The sequence below is a fragment of the Solanum tuberosum genome, unplaced genomic scaffold (genome assembly GCF_000226075.1).
Source record: "Solanum tuberosum cultivar DM 1-3 516 R44 unplaced genomic scaffold, SolTub_3.0 scf00147, whole genome shotgun sequence".
Taxonomy (NCBI): domain Eukaryota; kingdom Viridiplantae; phylum Streptophyta; class Magnoliopsida; order Solanales; family Solanaceae; genus Solanum; species Solanum tuberosum.
Genome location: NW_006239070.1, coordinates 991,575 through 1,005,143, shown reverse-complemented (window position 1 = coordinate 1,005,143; position 13,569 = coordinate 991,575). Strand labels below are relative to the sequence as shown.

Here is a 13,569-nt window from a genome sequence, read left to right as displayed (position 1 = left end):
AGGCCAAGGTTTATGGATCAGATTTGGGCCTATGCAAAGGGACTCACTTGAGGCCCAAACTAAGTTAAATAAAAGGAAAATGAAATTAAAACCCAATAGCCAAATAGGCCAAGGCCCAATGTAAGTTAACCCCAACTAAGGAAAAGGGAACTAGGTGAATCACCTACTTTGACCTTTTGAGCAGCTTGATGTGCTTAGTGCATCACCTACTTGACCAATTAGTGGTTGAAAATGAAGCAAAAAGAAGGAAGTTCTACATGATATTCTTAATGGTGAAGAAAGCTCAATATAAGATAAATATTGGCTGTTATTTCCACTCCTTTTTAAAAACATAAATTTAGAATTAACTCTAGCTCTCTCTCTCTCTTCTCTTAAGAATTAAAACAATAGCCTCAAATTTCTTCTAAGGTTCTTGAAGAAACCCTCGTCTTTGCAAGTTAAGGTAAGTGAAAACACTTATGGATATAGCTTAATTCTCCCATGGATGATTAGGAAAACCTATTATTCATGCTCAAGTATAAGTATAAGGGCAGAATATGTCCACAAGTTACTGCTCACTTTCCTGGATTATTAAGATACTTTTTCTTCTTCTTTGGTTTAAGTGTGAAGGGAAGTTGAAGTTCTTGAAGATTTCAAGTTAAAAGGGAAAGTTGCATAAATTGAGATAAGATGACTGCTCCTTTTTTTGTCCTCATTATGCATGAGTTTCAATGAAGAATTACATGTGTATTGTTATTAAGAACCCAAGGGATGGTGAGTTCAATATTTGGTTGTTGTGATAAGGAACATTTTGGGTTGTTTTATGCGTATATGTGGGGACTGCATGGTTGATGTTGGGGAAATGTGCGAATATTTTGTATGGAAATATAAAAGGGTGTGGTGATACACCACCAAACTGAATGTTGTGTAGGCTTATTACTCACTCCACATTGGTATGTGGATGTAATTCAAGGAGAAGTAATTGAACAATGTCCTTGATATGATAAATTATGGGCCCGCTGTCGGGCTACCATTTTTGTGAAGTTAAGTAGCCAAATGTGTTGATTAGCTATTAATACTAGTTTTACTTATTTCATTGTAGATTAATAATCTGAAAGGAATGAGGTTAATTCCTTGTAATATCTGAGTATACAACAAGGTATGTAAAACTATTCGATTCAATATCCTTTGGCATGAAATCTGATACTTGCGATTAGTATCAATGAAGTGAATTTCCTAAGTTCTATTCCTAGTAAAGAAAACATAGTGGCAGCGTACGATCTCCAAATAGCTAACAATATTTTCCCCCTCTCCTTAGTGTGTAGAAGTACTTCATTAATGTTCATTACTCTACATTTGTATAATTATCCTCATATGTGCTAATATAGAAATGGTATTCACAACATCAAGCTTGGTAAATTATCCTCTTAGTCAATTGAAGTCAATTGTGCCATTTATAGCTTCTTATGTCATTGTTACAGCCTTGAAGTATTATTCTCATGTCTTCTACTACTGATCTGTAGTTCTAAATATAGAAAATGATTATGACCACTAAAACAACAATCTCAAAGACTAAAGAATCTAAGTGAAGCAATATGTATAACTATGGGTGGCAGCCTAGGGGAAAATGCCTAGCATGGGTCGATCCCTATTGGTATAGAAGGGTGGCAGCTCATGGGCGAAAGCCTAGCATGGCCTGATCCCAATTGTTATAGAAGGATGGCAGCTCAGGGGTGAAATCCTAGCATGGGCCGATCCCAATTTGTGTAATTATGATGACAACATCACAAGGGTTAAAATGTCTAGCATGGATCATCCTCTTCTACCACTGATCAGTTGGTCATTCGTATCACATGCGTTATAAAGATCACACAGAAAAGTAAAGAAATGAATGCAACATACATGATCCCACAAGAGTAACAAAGGTGGTCGTATTCCGATCTATGCACTTACATACGGATACTTGATGTCATTTGAGCCTTGTTTTACATATGTTATTACCTTACATATTCAGTATATTTTTTCGTACTGACATCCCTTACGAGGACGCTGCATTTCATGTTGCAGGCACATGTACTTCAGCCAATAGACCTCGTTAGTAAGAGCACAGGTACTCAACTGCTATTGGTAAAGCTCCAGGTTGATTCGGGGCTTACCGAGTCATTGTCACCTATTTTGTTGTTGTATGATAGTTAAGGGTAAGGCGGGGCCTTGTCCTACCCTAAACTAAGATTTTCTACCTTTTAGAGGCTTTTGTAGACTAATGTATATAGTTTAGTCACGTCTTGTTTCTTTACAAGTTGTGGCCTCAACAGCCAAGTCTTGTATATAAGTATTGGGTCTACTTATGTTGGTTCGTATCGCTGCATCCTATGTGAACTTGTCACATCTTTAAGATTGTCATAGTTATATGCATAGTAAGCACAAGTTACATGTTGGTTCTCTCAAGCCTTTAGGGCATCGGGTGCCTGTCCGTCTTAATGAGATTTAAGGCGTGATAGTTTTCACAAGAGGGTTCATTTAAATTCTCTTGACGTTTAATCTCCAAACAATATAATTAAAATCAACCGTCATTGAATCTCAAAACACTCTTTAAATTAATAAATATTAATTTATCGATTAAATAATACATCTACAAAATAATAATATCTAATGGTCCCAACAATATTAATTTAATATCGAAGTTTTACTATATTAAGAAAAATTTAATTAATAGGCAAAGGGTCAAATATGCCCCTATTTGAAAAGGTCTAGATATACCCTTCGTTTAAAGTTTGGCTCACTCATGCCCTCGCCGTCCAACTTTTCGTCTAGATATGCCCTTATGGGCATTAGTTGGCTTGCTGGACATATCCAGCTCATTTTCCATTTCTTTAAATGCCACATGGAATTGTCATGTCATTTTAACTTTACCACATGACATTTATATGAAAATGGAAAGGGATCAATTATGTCCCTAAAAAATTCGAACCCATAAATCAACCCCCCTTTTAAATAAACTATCCGACCCGTTTTCAACAATTTTGTTTAAATTTTTATTTTTTTTGGTAAATCCAAAATGAGTAATTGATTAATAAAAAATAGGAAAAATATTGAGTAATTGATTAATAAAAAATATAAAAATATATAAAACTAAAGCCAAAAATTCACAAATAAATATTGTAACCTTAAATTCAACAATTTCAACAATTTTTTAAAATATTTAATTTTTTTCGATCCGAAAATAAGTAATTGATTAATAAAAAATATGAAAAAAATATAAAATTAACGCCAAAAATTCACAAATAAATATTGTAACCTTAAATTCAACAATTTCAACAATTTTTTTTAATTTTTATTTTTTTCGGCAAATCCTGAAAATGCGTAATACCGAAAAAAATAAAAATTAAAAAAAATATTGAAATTTTTGAATTTAAGGTTACTATTTTTATTTGTGATTTTTTGGCATTAATTTCATATTTTTTTTCATATTTTTCATATTTTTTATGAATCGATTACTCATTTTTGGGATTTACTGAAAAAAATAAAAAATTAAAAAAATTATTGATCATGTTGAATTTAAGGTTACAATATTTATTTGTGAATTTTTGGCTTTAGTTTTATATATTTTTATATTTTTTATTAATCAATTACTCATTTTCGGGATTTATCGAAAAAAATAAAAATTCAAACAAAATTGTTGAAAACGGGTCGGGTAGTTTATTTAAAAGGGGGTTGATTGATGGATCGGATTAGGTGTTTATGGGTTCGAATTTTTTAGGGGCATAATTGATCCCTTTCCATTTTTATATAAATATCATGTGGTAAGTTAAACTGACATGACAATTCCATGTGACATTTAAAGAAATGAAAAATGAGGTGGATATGTCCAGCAGACCAATTAACCCCCATAAGGGCGTATCTAGACGAAAAGTTGGACGGCGAAGGTATGAGTGAGCCAAACTTTAAACGGAGGGTATATCTAGATCTTTTCAAATAATTTAGGGACATATTTGACCATTTACCCTTAATTAATAGTAGCAATAAATACATTAAATTTTTTTAATGTTAGGGTATTTTGTTTCTTCCTAGTGTGCTTCTCACAATTATACTAACACTTCACCTCGCCTTCATCAGATCTGCCTGTCTCTTTTTAGGTATGTATCTCCTTCATCTTTATCTGCTCAGTGCTTTTGATTCTTCGTTTAATCTTGCCTCTTCAGATGTATATGTGTTTTCGAATTTGAGCCTACTGAATTTGGGGTTTTTTTGGTTTCTGGGTGAATTGATGAGGCGTTTTAATGGAGGTCAGAGGCAGGGCTGGAGCTAGAGTAGAGTTTACAATTCGATATAACAAGTTATCAATTTAGAACTCACTAACTTAAATGAATTAGAATTTCGAATCCATAAGTTTACATTAGTGGTGTTATTTCTGTGTTATTTGAAGTTCATGTATTCCTAGATTTCAAGTTAATATGTATAATGATAACTTGGTCTGTAACCCAAACTGTGGATCCGTCCGTGCTCATTGTGTGATGGTTTAGGTTTCAATGTCTAGGGGAGGACTCACCCTTGGCGAAGTTGCTGAAAATTATATTGTATATAAAGGTCAAATTTTGGTCTAATAAATATATATAAAAGTATTGACACTTCTTGACACAAGTTAGAGGTTTAGTCTAGTGGTTACGAGTGTTCTAGCCTTGATGGCCTCATAATAATTTCTTTACGAACAAAATTTTACTACAACCATAAACCATTGACACCTCTTCGTGAAAATCCTGGGTCTGCCACTGGCGATCTCAACAGAGGGTATTGTGATTCTTGTGAACAGAGTTTGTCAATTGCATTAGATCAGAAAAAAGACAATCAACTGTTGTTTGAGATACTTTTGTTAGGTTGCTTGCTATTTCTAGTGATGGAAAGTTTGGAACCCAATGTACACTTTGTGACATGGAGAACGTATTGGACTCTTAATCTGGAACATCGAGTTTGAAACACTATTTGGATACAATGCATACAACTTATTGGGAGAAGATGTCAATGGTCATATTTAGGCATAATTATGCTTTTACTCTTGTAGAACATGAAAGCATTGGAACATTCGTTCATATCTAAATCCAACAGGGAGACACATATTTTATTTTTTTTGATAACCGAGAAATCCGTCTGTGACCCGCCCTTTGGACCAATCACAGCCTTCTAAACTCGGTGGATAATGGGCCCGCCCCTCTACCCTACAGGGAGACACATATTTGTTGTTACGAGTTCTAGATTATTTGTTGTAGGGACAATGTAGTTTACACTGTTTTGTTATCATTTTTGTGCTGTAATTTTGCACGGAAAACACTTCCATTGTAATTTTATGATCAAGCTACTTGGGTTAATTTCATGACTTGTTCCTTTTTGTTGGTTGTAGATGGCATTGGTTGTTATCTGTGGTCAGCCATGTAGCGGGAAATCAACCGCTGCAGCTTGTTTATCTGAAGCACTTAGACAAACGGAACCAGAACCATCTGTTAGAACTATAGATGAAACTTCATTTCATCTTAGTCGCAACCAAAGCTATGCGAACATGACCGAGGAAAAGAATTTAAGAGGCGTATTGAGGTCAGAAGTTGACAGATCTTTGTCGAAGGACAGTATAGTCATAGTAGATTCTCTTAATAGCATCAAGGGCTATAGATATGAGTTATGGTGTTTGGCTAGAGCAGCAGGGATTAGATATTGTGTTGTCCATTGTGACGTTGATGAGCAATCTTCTAGAACATGGAACGTCGAACGTCGTGAGAGAGGAGAACCATCTTATGATGATAATATATTTGAAGATCTTGTAAGAAGGTTTGAAAGGCCAGATAGCAAAAATAGATGGGATTCTCCATTGTTCGAGTTATGGCCAGCTAAAGAAGGAATTGATAAATCATCTACAGCTATAGTTGATGCTGTTACCTATCTTACGAAAAAAGTAGACTCGAAAACGAGAGATGTTAAGATCCTACAGCCGACCATCGCCACACAGAGTGCACGTGGTTCTGAGGCAAATTCTTTATATGAGATGGACAGGGCGACACAAGAAATTACAAATGCTATTGTGGAAGCTCAGTCCCGCGCTCTTGGGGGTCCTCTCAATGGTGTGTCTCTTGGTCCAGGAATACCAACTATAGATATTTCGAGATCTGTCAGCCTGCCAGAGCTGCGTAGGCTACGACGAACTTTCATCAAACTTGCTGGACAGACAAGCTTGAGCGGGCCACCTCCTCCTTCAGATGCTGATAGTGCAAAAAGGATGTTTGTTGATTACTTAAACAGAGAACTAGGAAGTGGTTGAAGAATTATGTTACAATGAAGGTACACGTGGAGGTTCGATAGTTTTGACGGTATAAATGGGCTACTTGAGTAACGGCAAGGGCATTTTCGGACCAAACTGCGATGGTGGGTACAAGTATCCTACTTTTTTCAATAATCAAGGGGAATTATTGGCCCTTCTCTAAGCAAGGGCTGATTTGCTAGCAGGATAGATCAATCTTGACCAAGTACTGTAAAATTACATGCATTTATGGTATAAAGAATGTTTGTGGTGTATAATTTAACATGTTATACTATTTTTTCCAGAATATTTATCTAAGCTTTACCCTTTACAATTACTTGTAGTTAGATGTTAAGTTTATTTGAAAATATTTGTCATATATTGATTCGTTTGGAGCAGACGCCAGACACAAATTAAAGGCTGTGGAGCGTGATTTGAAATCAGATTGATTGGAAGTGATCTGAAATCAGATTGATTGGAAGTTGAAGTTTTTATTTGAATATATAATGTGGATTTCTTAAGTTGTATATATATTTTCTAATAAACATTAATACTTGCCAATTGTGAAAACTATTAAAATTTCTTCAATTCTTATACAATCATACCAAATGAGCAATCATAGTTCATAAATAAGATATGGCAATGATGAATTACATATCTTCATTTTCTTTTATGAATAAATTTTTGTAATTGCAAACTTTAAAATACTCATAATTTTATAAAGAGTAATAACTATTTATTTCTTAATATAATCATATCACATCGTATAAACAATTTATTCCCATTAAGCTTGAATCATTTTACAAAATATAAAATTAGGACTGGACATAAAATACTGTCGAAAACCGAATTACCAAACTCATTAGTGATATGATTATATCAAAGAATAGATAATTACTACTCTTTATAAAATTATGGGTATTTTAAAGTTTATAATCACAAATATTTATTCATAAAAGAAACTGAAGATATCTCATTCATTATTCTGATATATTATTTGTGAACTATGATTGCTCATTTGGTATAATTGTATAAGACTGAAAGAAATTGTCAAATGTGATGTTATCATATGCGATATATAAATCACCTTCACCGATTGCAATTTATATGTCGTGATTGGCTAATAATTTATAAGTCGTAGTTATAAATGCTATATCACATAATTTAAAATATATATTTTTCAAGATTGAACATCAATCAATGTTTGACCAAAATTTCAAATATATAATTATCACTTTTACTTGGAACCGTTTATGTTTTTTCAAAAAAGATTAGTCATACTGCTTTTAACTTTCTGAAATAAATAGATACAGGTATAAAAAAAAAATACTTTAGGCTTCTAAAAGATTGGCAAATGCTATAAATTGATCAATGGATCAAGAAAAAATCGAAGGAAAATAACAACTATTAATGATGGATACATTCTTCACTACTTTGATTAAAAAGTATAAATCCAACATTAACACTTAAATTAATTCAATTTTCTATTATTATTTTTTGCCTCAATATTTACCCTTCTAGAATCATAATTTTTATATTTTATATTTACAATATGTGAAATCAGTATTTAGAATAACGTCAATACAATGTCAAATTAAAATAAATGCTTGATTTTGTGATCCCCATTTTGTTTTTCCTCCTCTTTCAACTCCTTTAAAGCTCCTTTTTTTCTTTTTCTTGATTCAGATAAAATATCTTCATTTTTTTTCTCCCAAATTCAAGAAATATTTTGAGATAAATAGTTTTGGATAAAAATCCAGAAAATTGATTCTTCCCAATGAAAATAGTGAATTTTTCATGGTAATATATTTCTCTTTGATATCTCTTTTACTTTCATATATGTTCAACATTTTCATTACCTATCTTGAATCTCTAGCTTCAAAAAAACATTTCAGATTATATATATATATGATGTTTTGGCTGAAAAATTGGTGACTATTTTTTTTTTGTAATTATGGTGTCCGGACAAACATCGACTAATTTAACAGGATGAAAAATTGGTGATATAGGAATATAGTGTGGGGCTTTGAATGAAAATAAATCAACAGATTCTTGAAAAAAAATGAACAACCTCATTAAAAAGGATTTTTTTTTATATAAAAGCATATATATGATTTAGGTGAAATTTTTTCTGACAGCATAATGTCATAAATTGTTGGATGAATCTTGAAGAAAATATTCAGGTCTCTTCCAGATATTTACTTTTCTATTTTAATTTGTTTCTTTTTTCTTAAAGAGATATTATATATGTCATAATTTAGGGCGGGCTAAACTATTTTGATGCGAGCAGCACATGTACCAGTTAACTCTAAGCATCAATGGAATGTTTGATTTGTTTGGTTATGACTGGCCTTTTTTTGCATCTATATTTGAATTCTTGGCTCCGTCACTGTGCACATCAAAACGAGTTATTTGAAGTGTTTTTATTATGATTTGTTGATCCTGTTTTTTCTTAAATTTAGGCCGGGCTACTATTTTGACGCGAGCAGCACAGGTACCAGTTAACTCTGAGCATTACTACCCTTTGAAAATTTGGAGGCAGACATGACGAAGCGAAGTTGGAAGGAATCAATGAAGGCATTTGGGAGTCATGTTGATCCTGAAAAGGAAGAACAGTGGAAATGGATGAAAATAGGTAATTATTCGATTCCAGAACAACCTCGACCCTTTGAATGTTATTGGAGGTTGTGGGATAACGCGTTAGAGGCAAAAAGAAGGCAATATAAAGCGAATGTTCGAGCACAAATTTACCCCCAATGTGGTGGATTTATGTGGTATACAGAATGCCAATTGGTTCGCAGTAAGTTGCTGATACATCCTGTCAACAAGTGCTTAATGGTGGCAGAAACTTAATGTTAACTTGAGTAGTTCCAAGACCCCTTAATGAGTAATGACATTCAAGTTTTATATCATATGTTCATACCAATTATAAAGTGCACACAGAGGCAGATTTAGAACAACTTTTGTAGGTTCTACTGAACTCATTGCTTTCAGATCGAACTATGTAAACATAAGCAAAAAGAGTATAAAAAAGCATGCATATAATATGATCACACTCATTCTGACTCCACCGATTTTAAATCCTAGATTCGCCTTTGTGTATAATGGTGGCAAACCTTAAGAATGGCCTGTTTGGTTTTGCTGTTTTCTATTGTTTGATAATGTATACGTGTAACATGTATTGTCTTATTGAGAACATGTTTTGTTGATTCAACTGAACTCATTGTTTTCGATGCAAACAATGTAAACATAGGCAAAAAGAGTATAACTCATTCTGAGCCTACTGATTCTATATCCTTGGTTTGCCTCTGTGTTCTAATGGTATTAGACCTTAGCGGCCTGTTTGATTTTGTTGTTGCATTGTCTGGTTGACACAAAGTTTGGTTAGACTGTATCGTTTGTTGTCGTTCAATAAGATTTTCTTGTGTTGTATGATTGTATTGCACTGTATAATAACTTATACACACTTAGATCCTTAATTACATCCCAATTTGTATCATCATGTAATCATAACAATTGAATGCACATTGAGATTATGTGACTTCAATACTTTCTTGCACATGTTAAGCTATCTTTGTTGCTTAAACTCTTTTAAAATGCCCCATGTGCGTGTCAGATCCTCCAAAAGTAGTGCATTTTTTGATGATCGGACACGCATGCTGCATTATTTTTGGAGAGTCCAAGCAACATACATAGCCTTTTATGCTTTTTGTTGTTTTTGGAGAGTCCGAGTAACAGTAAGAGAATCCTAACTTGAAGAGTTTTGTTTGTTATTGCAGAAATTGAGAATAAAGTAAAAAGGATTGCAAAGCTAATCAAGAAAATAAACCAAGGTAGTAGAGAAGGAAATTTGAGGAGAAGATCAGAATTGCTTCAACTTGTTGATGAATTCCACAAACAGTACAAGTCCCTCTATTCGGTGTACGATAATCTCAGAGGGGAAGTAAGGAAAAAACTTAATGAAGAACATGAGGGAGATTTATCATCTCAATCTTCTTCATCGTGTTCGAATTCAGAATCATATTTTAGCCCTGAGGAATTGACCGCGAAAAGTAGTTCATCTTGTACCAATTATGAGCCTCTTGATGAGGATGCTATGTTGAAGGACAAAGTTATAACTTCAAATATTGAAGTGAAGGGGGGAAGTGTCGAAAGTTATGATATGGAAAACTTTGAGACACCGATGTCTTATAGCCGAGGGTCTGAATCAGGGGAATTCTTCAAAGACTTGAGGATTCAAGGTGAAGAGAAGTTTATAGATGAATCTGAATGGTTCCAAGAGAAAGTAAAAGAAAAAGAAGACGAAATCTTGTATCTGACCGATGATTTTGAGCTTCGAGAGAAGGAGAGATTGTCTCAAATGAAGGGGTTAGAGGATCAAATTGCTAGTATGAAGGTTGAACTAAATAACTTATGTGTTCAAAAGAGAGAACTTGAAGATCAACTCGGGTGCAAGTCGAATGAACTTAAGCAAATGGAAGATAGTAACTCGGGACTGCAATCTCGTGTGTTAGAGCTAGAAGCAACCTTCACAGAAATTGATGAAAATCTACTCAACTCAACGTCTAGAATAGATGATCTTATGGCAAAATCACACATTCTTCAGCATGAAGTGGATCGTTTAAACACTGAAAAGCATGAATTGGAACAAAAGTTGTTGAATGAAACCAAGAAAGGATCAGAACAAGTCAAGGACTTGGCAGAAAAAACACATTTTTCAGAACTGCAGCACGTAAATGGTCCACTGCAGCAAGATGTGGACCGTGTACGTGTTCAAAGGAATGACTTAGAACAAAAGTTGTTACATGAAACCAACAAAGGATCGAAACAAGTTAAGGACTTACATTTTTCAGAACTACAGAAATCCGATTTGGAGCTGTCACTCGAAAAGAAGTCTCACGAGGCATCTGACCGAGTTAAGGATTTAACAGAAAGGACTAATTATCTGCAACATGAGTTGGAAGCCTTAAGAAACCAGAATTGTGAACTAGAGTTGTCACTCCAAGAAAAAACACAAGAACTATCAGAATATCATCTTCAGATAGAAAATCTGAAAGGGGAACTAATGAGCACTACTTCATCCAAAAAGGGGCTAACAAAAGCAACGGAGGGCTTAAAATCGGAGGTGAACTCACTCATGGATGCAAAATGTGACATGGAAGAGAAGATAATGGATATGAATCAAGAAGCTTATCATTCAGAGTTACAAAAAGAAAAGCTGAATGATAAGATCATGGAATTGGAAACAAAACTATTAGGAAAAGAAGCAGAGGTGGGAATTCTTCAAAAGAAGCATGAGGCTTACATGAACGATATGTCGGCTCAAGGTTCAACATTGACAGCGCGAATCAACAATATTCAAAAGCAGCTGCAAACCGCGGAAACTGAAAAATCAAGATTTCAGTCTCAGCTTGAGAAGGAAAAACATGAATTTTCCCAAAGCCTTGTGCAGATGGAACAGGAAAATACCGAATTGACTATCAAGATCGCGGAGCAGGAGAAAACTTTACGAGGGATGCAAGATGTTGTAAACAAGTCAAAAGGGGAACATAAGCAAATGCAGATCAAGTTAGAGGATTCCAAATTAAATTTCCACAATGCTGAAAGAAAACTAGGAGAAATAACGGAGGAACTACGCAAGTCATTTGAAGACAGTTTACGAATCTTGAGCAGAAGGATCCGCGTGGCAGAACAAATGCATATCGAGAACAAGGAGTGGTACCAAAAAACCAGAAACTCATACGAGAAAGAGAACAAAGATCTAAAAGAGAAAAATGCAAGAAATGAAATGGGGTTGAGGGGAATTAAGGATATATCGTTGACAGCTAGCGATATGTTAGGTTCACTAGACACTGTGGCACTCAAGTTTGAGGAATGCACTGCTCATTTCTTGAATCGAATATCAAAGAATTCATGCGAGCTGCAATTTGTAAAAGATTGGGTGATGAGGAAAAATAAAGCAATGGCACACGTGAAAGATGACTTTGATTGCTTACTTGCACAATGTGATGACAAAGAATCTGAGATATTGAAGTACAGAGAGAAAGTTTGGAAGTCAGAGAACAGAGTTAGGGAACTAGAGAAGATGATCAAGGACAGAGAGGAATCAGTGTTGTCTCTCAAGGAGGAAAAACGAGAGGCGATTAGGCAATTATGTGTATGGATTGATTATCATCGTAGTCGGTCTGATTACTATAAGAGGATCTTGCTAACTGAATTTGGCCGGAGGAGCGCTCCCTAGGAATGTTTTTTTCCTTAAGAGCTATCAGTAACTTGTTTAGCCATAGTTACATGAGGAGATATAATAGCTTGTGTCCTTTTTTTCTTCTTTATACATCTGGTATCCGAAATCTACTGAGTTCAAACTTGCGCGGGCCAACTAAAGGGGTGAAGGCTCTTCTTACCAAGAGTTTCTTTAGTTTCTTCAGTAATCAGTAACATCTTCAGCTAGTCCACTGGCTCCAGAATCGTTCAGCGTGGGCGCCAATCAAGGGGGAAATATGCTTCTTACCAGGAGTTTCTTCATTTGCACGTTCAAGGACAGGAATTTGCTTAGATCAAGCCAAGAAGCTGATGTACAAGGTTTAACAATCTTCCTGAGAATTGTAACCATTTTTTTTTTTATGTACTCAATAGGTTTGTTCTTGTTAGAAAAGTATGATTGTATACTGAATAAAAGTGTTTGTGACACAAAATTAGTCAAGACACTTAAATAATTTTGGTGACAAAGCTAAACTTTGCATTGTATATTTGGATTTGGGAATCAACTAAATCTCTTGTTGGAGAAAAGAGATTATGTTAAAGAATTCCATATGCAAGAACTGGTGTTGATGACTAATGTAAAGTTTTCTAAATATAACTTTATTTCTTCTCTTTTGTGATGAGTTTTCTAGTTTAATATCTTAAGATTGGATTTGGAACAAGTTTGAGGTTTTACGGTTTATTGAGGCTAATGAGTATAAATAAAGGAAATGACATATTTTAAGTAGTAACTTATCTATGTAGTGAGCAACTTGAGAATACTCTCAGAAATTGTCAAAATTTTAGTTGGAAGTGTCTACTAGGAATAATTTATCGCATGTTTAGGTGCTCAACTAGAACAAACTGTAGTTTGTGTGTCTAAATAAAAAATTAAATTGAGCAAGTTTATGGATTGTCTATGTATTCCACCAAAAAAAAAAGATGAATTGGAAAATTACATGAGTAAATATATGCGCAATATTTACCAAAATAGCGGGAGTTTGAAAAATTATAATATATCGTTAGAGTTTGGGTTTTATTTCTTTTGCTCTGTATCTATTCCCTTG

The 13,569-nt window shown here is 34.2% G+C and overlaps 2 protein-coding genes across 2 annotated transcripts; both read left to right on the top strand.

The window, feature by feature from the left end:
• The first annotated feature begins 4,033 nt into the window (after nucleotides 1-4,033).
• Nucleotides 4,034-6,599, top strand: LOC102587937 (protein KTI12 homolog). The gene is made up of 2 exons (XM_006352193.2): nucleotides 4,034-4,115; nucleotides 5,375-6,599. Exon 2 carries the CDS (start codon nucleotides 5,375-5,377, stop codon nucleotides 6,281-6,283), a length of 909 nt encoding a protein of 302 aa, XP_006352255.1. The 5' UTR covers nucleotides 4,034-4,115; the 3' UTR covers nucleotides 6,284-6,599.
• Nucleotides 6,600-8,806: 2,207 nt separating this feature from the next.
• LOC102605314 (putative golgin subfamily A member 6-like protein 6) lies at nucleotides 8,807-12,503 on the top strand. The gene is made up of 2 exons (XM_006352246.1): nucleotides 8,807-9,062; nucleotides 10,042-12,503. The coding sequence occupies exons 1-2, from the start codon at nucleotides 8,807-8,809 to the stop codon at nucleotides 12,501-12,503; spliced, it is 2,718 nt and encodes a 905-aa protein (XP_006352308.1).
• The last annotated feature ends 1,066 nt before the right edge of the window (nucleotides 12,504-13,569 follow it).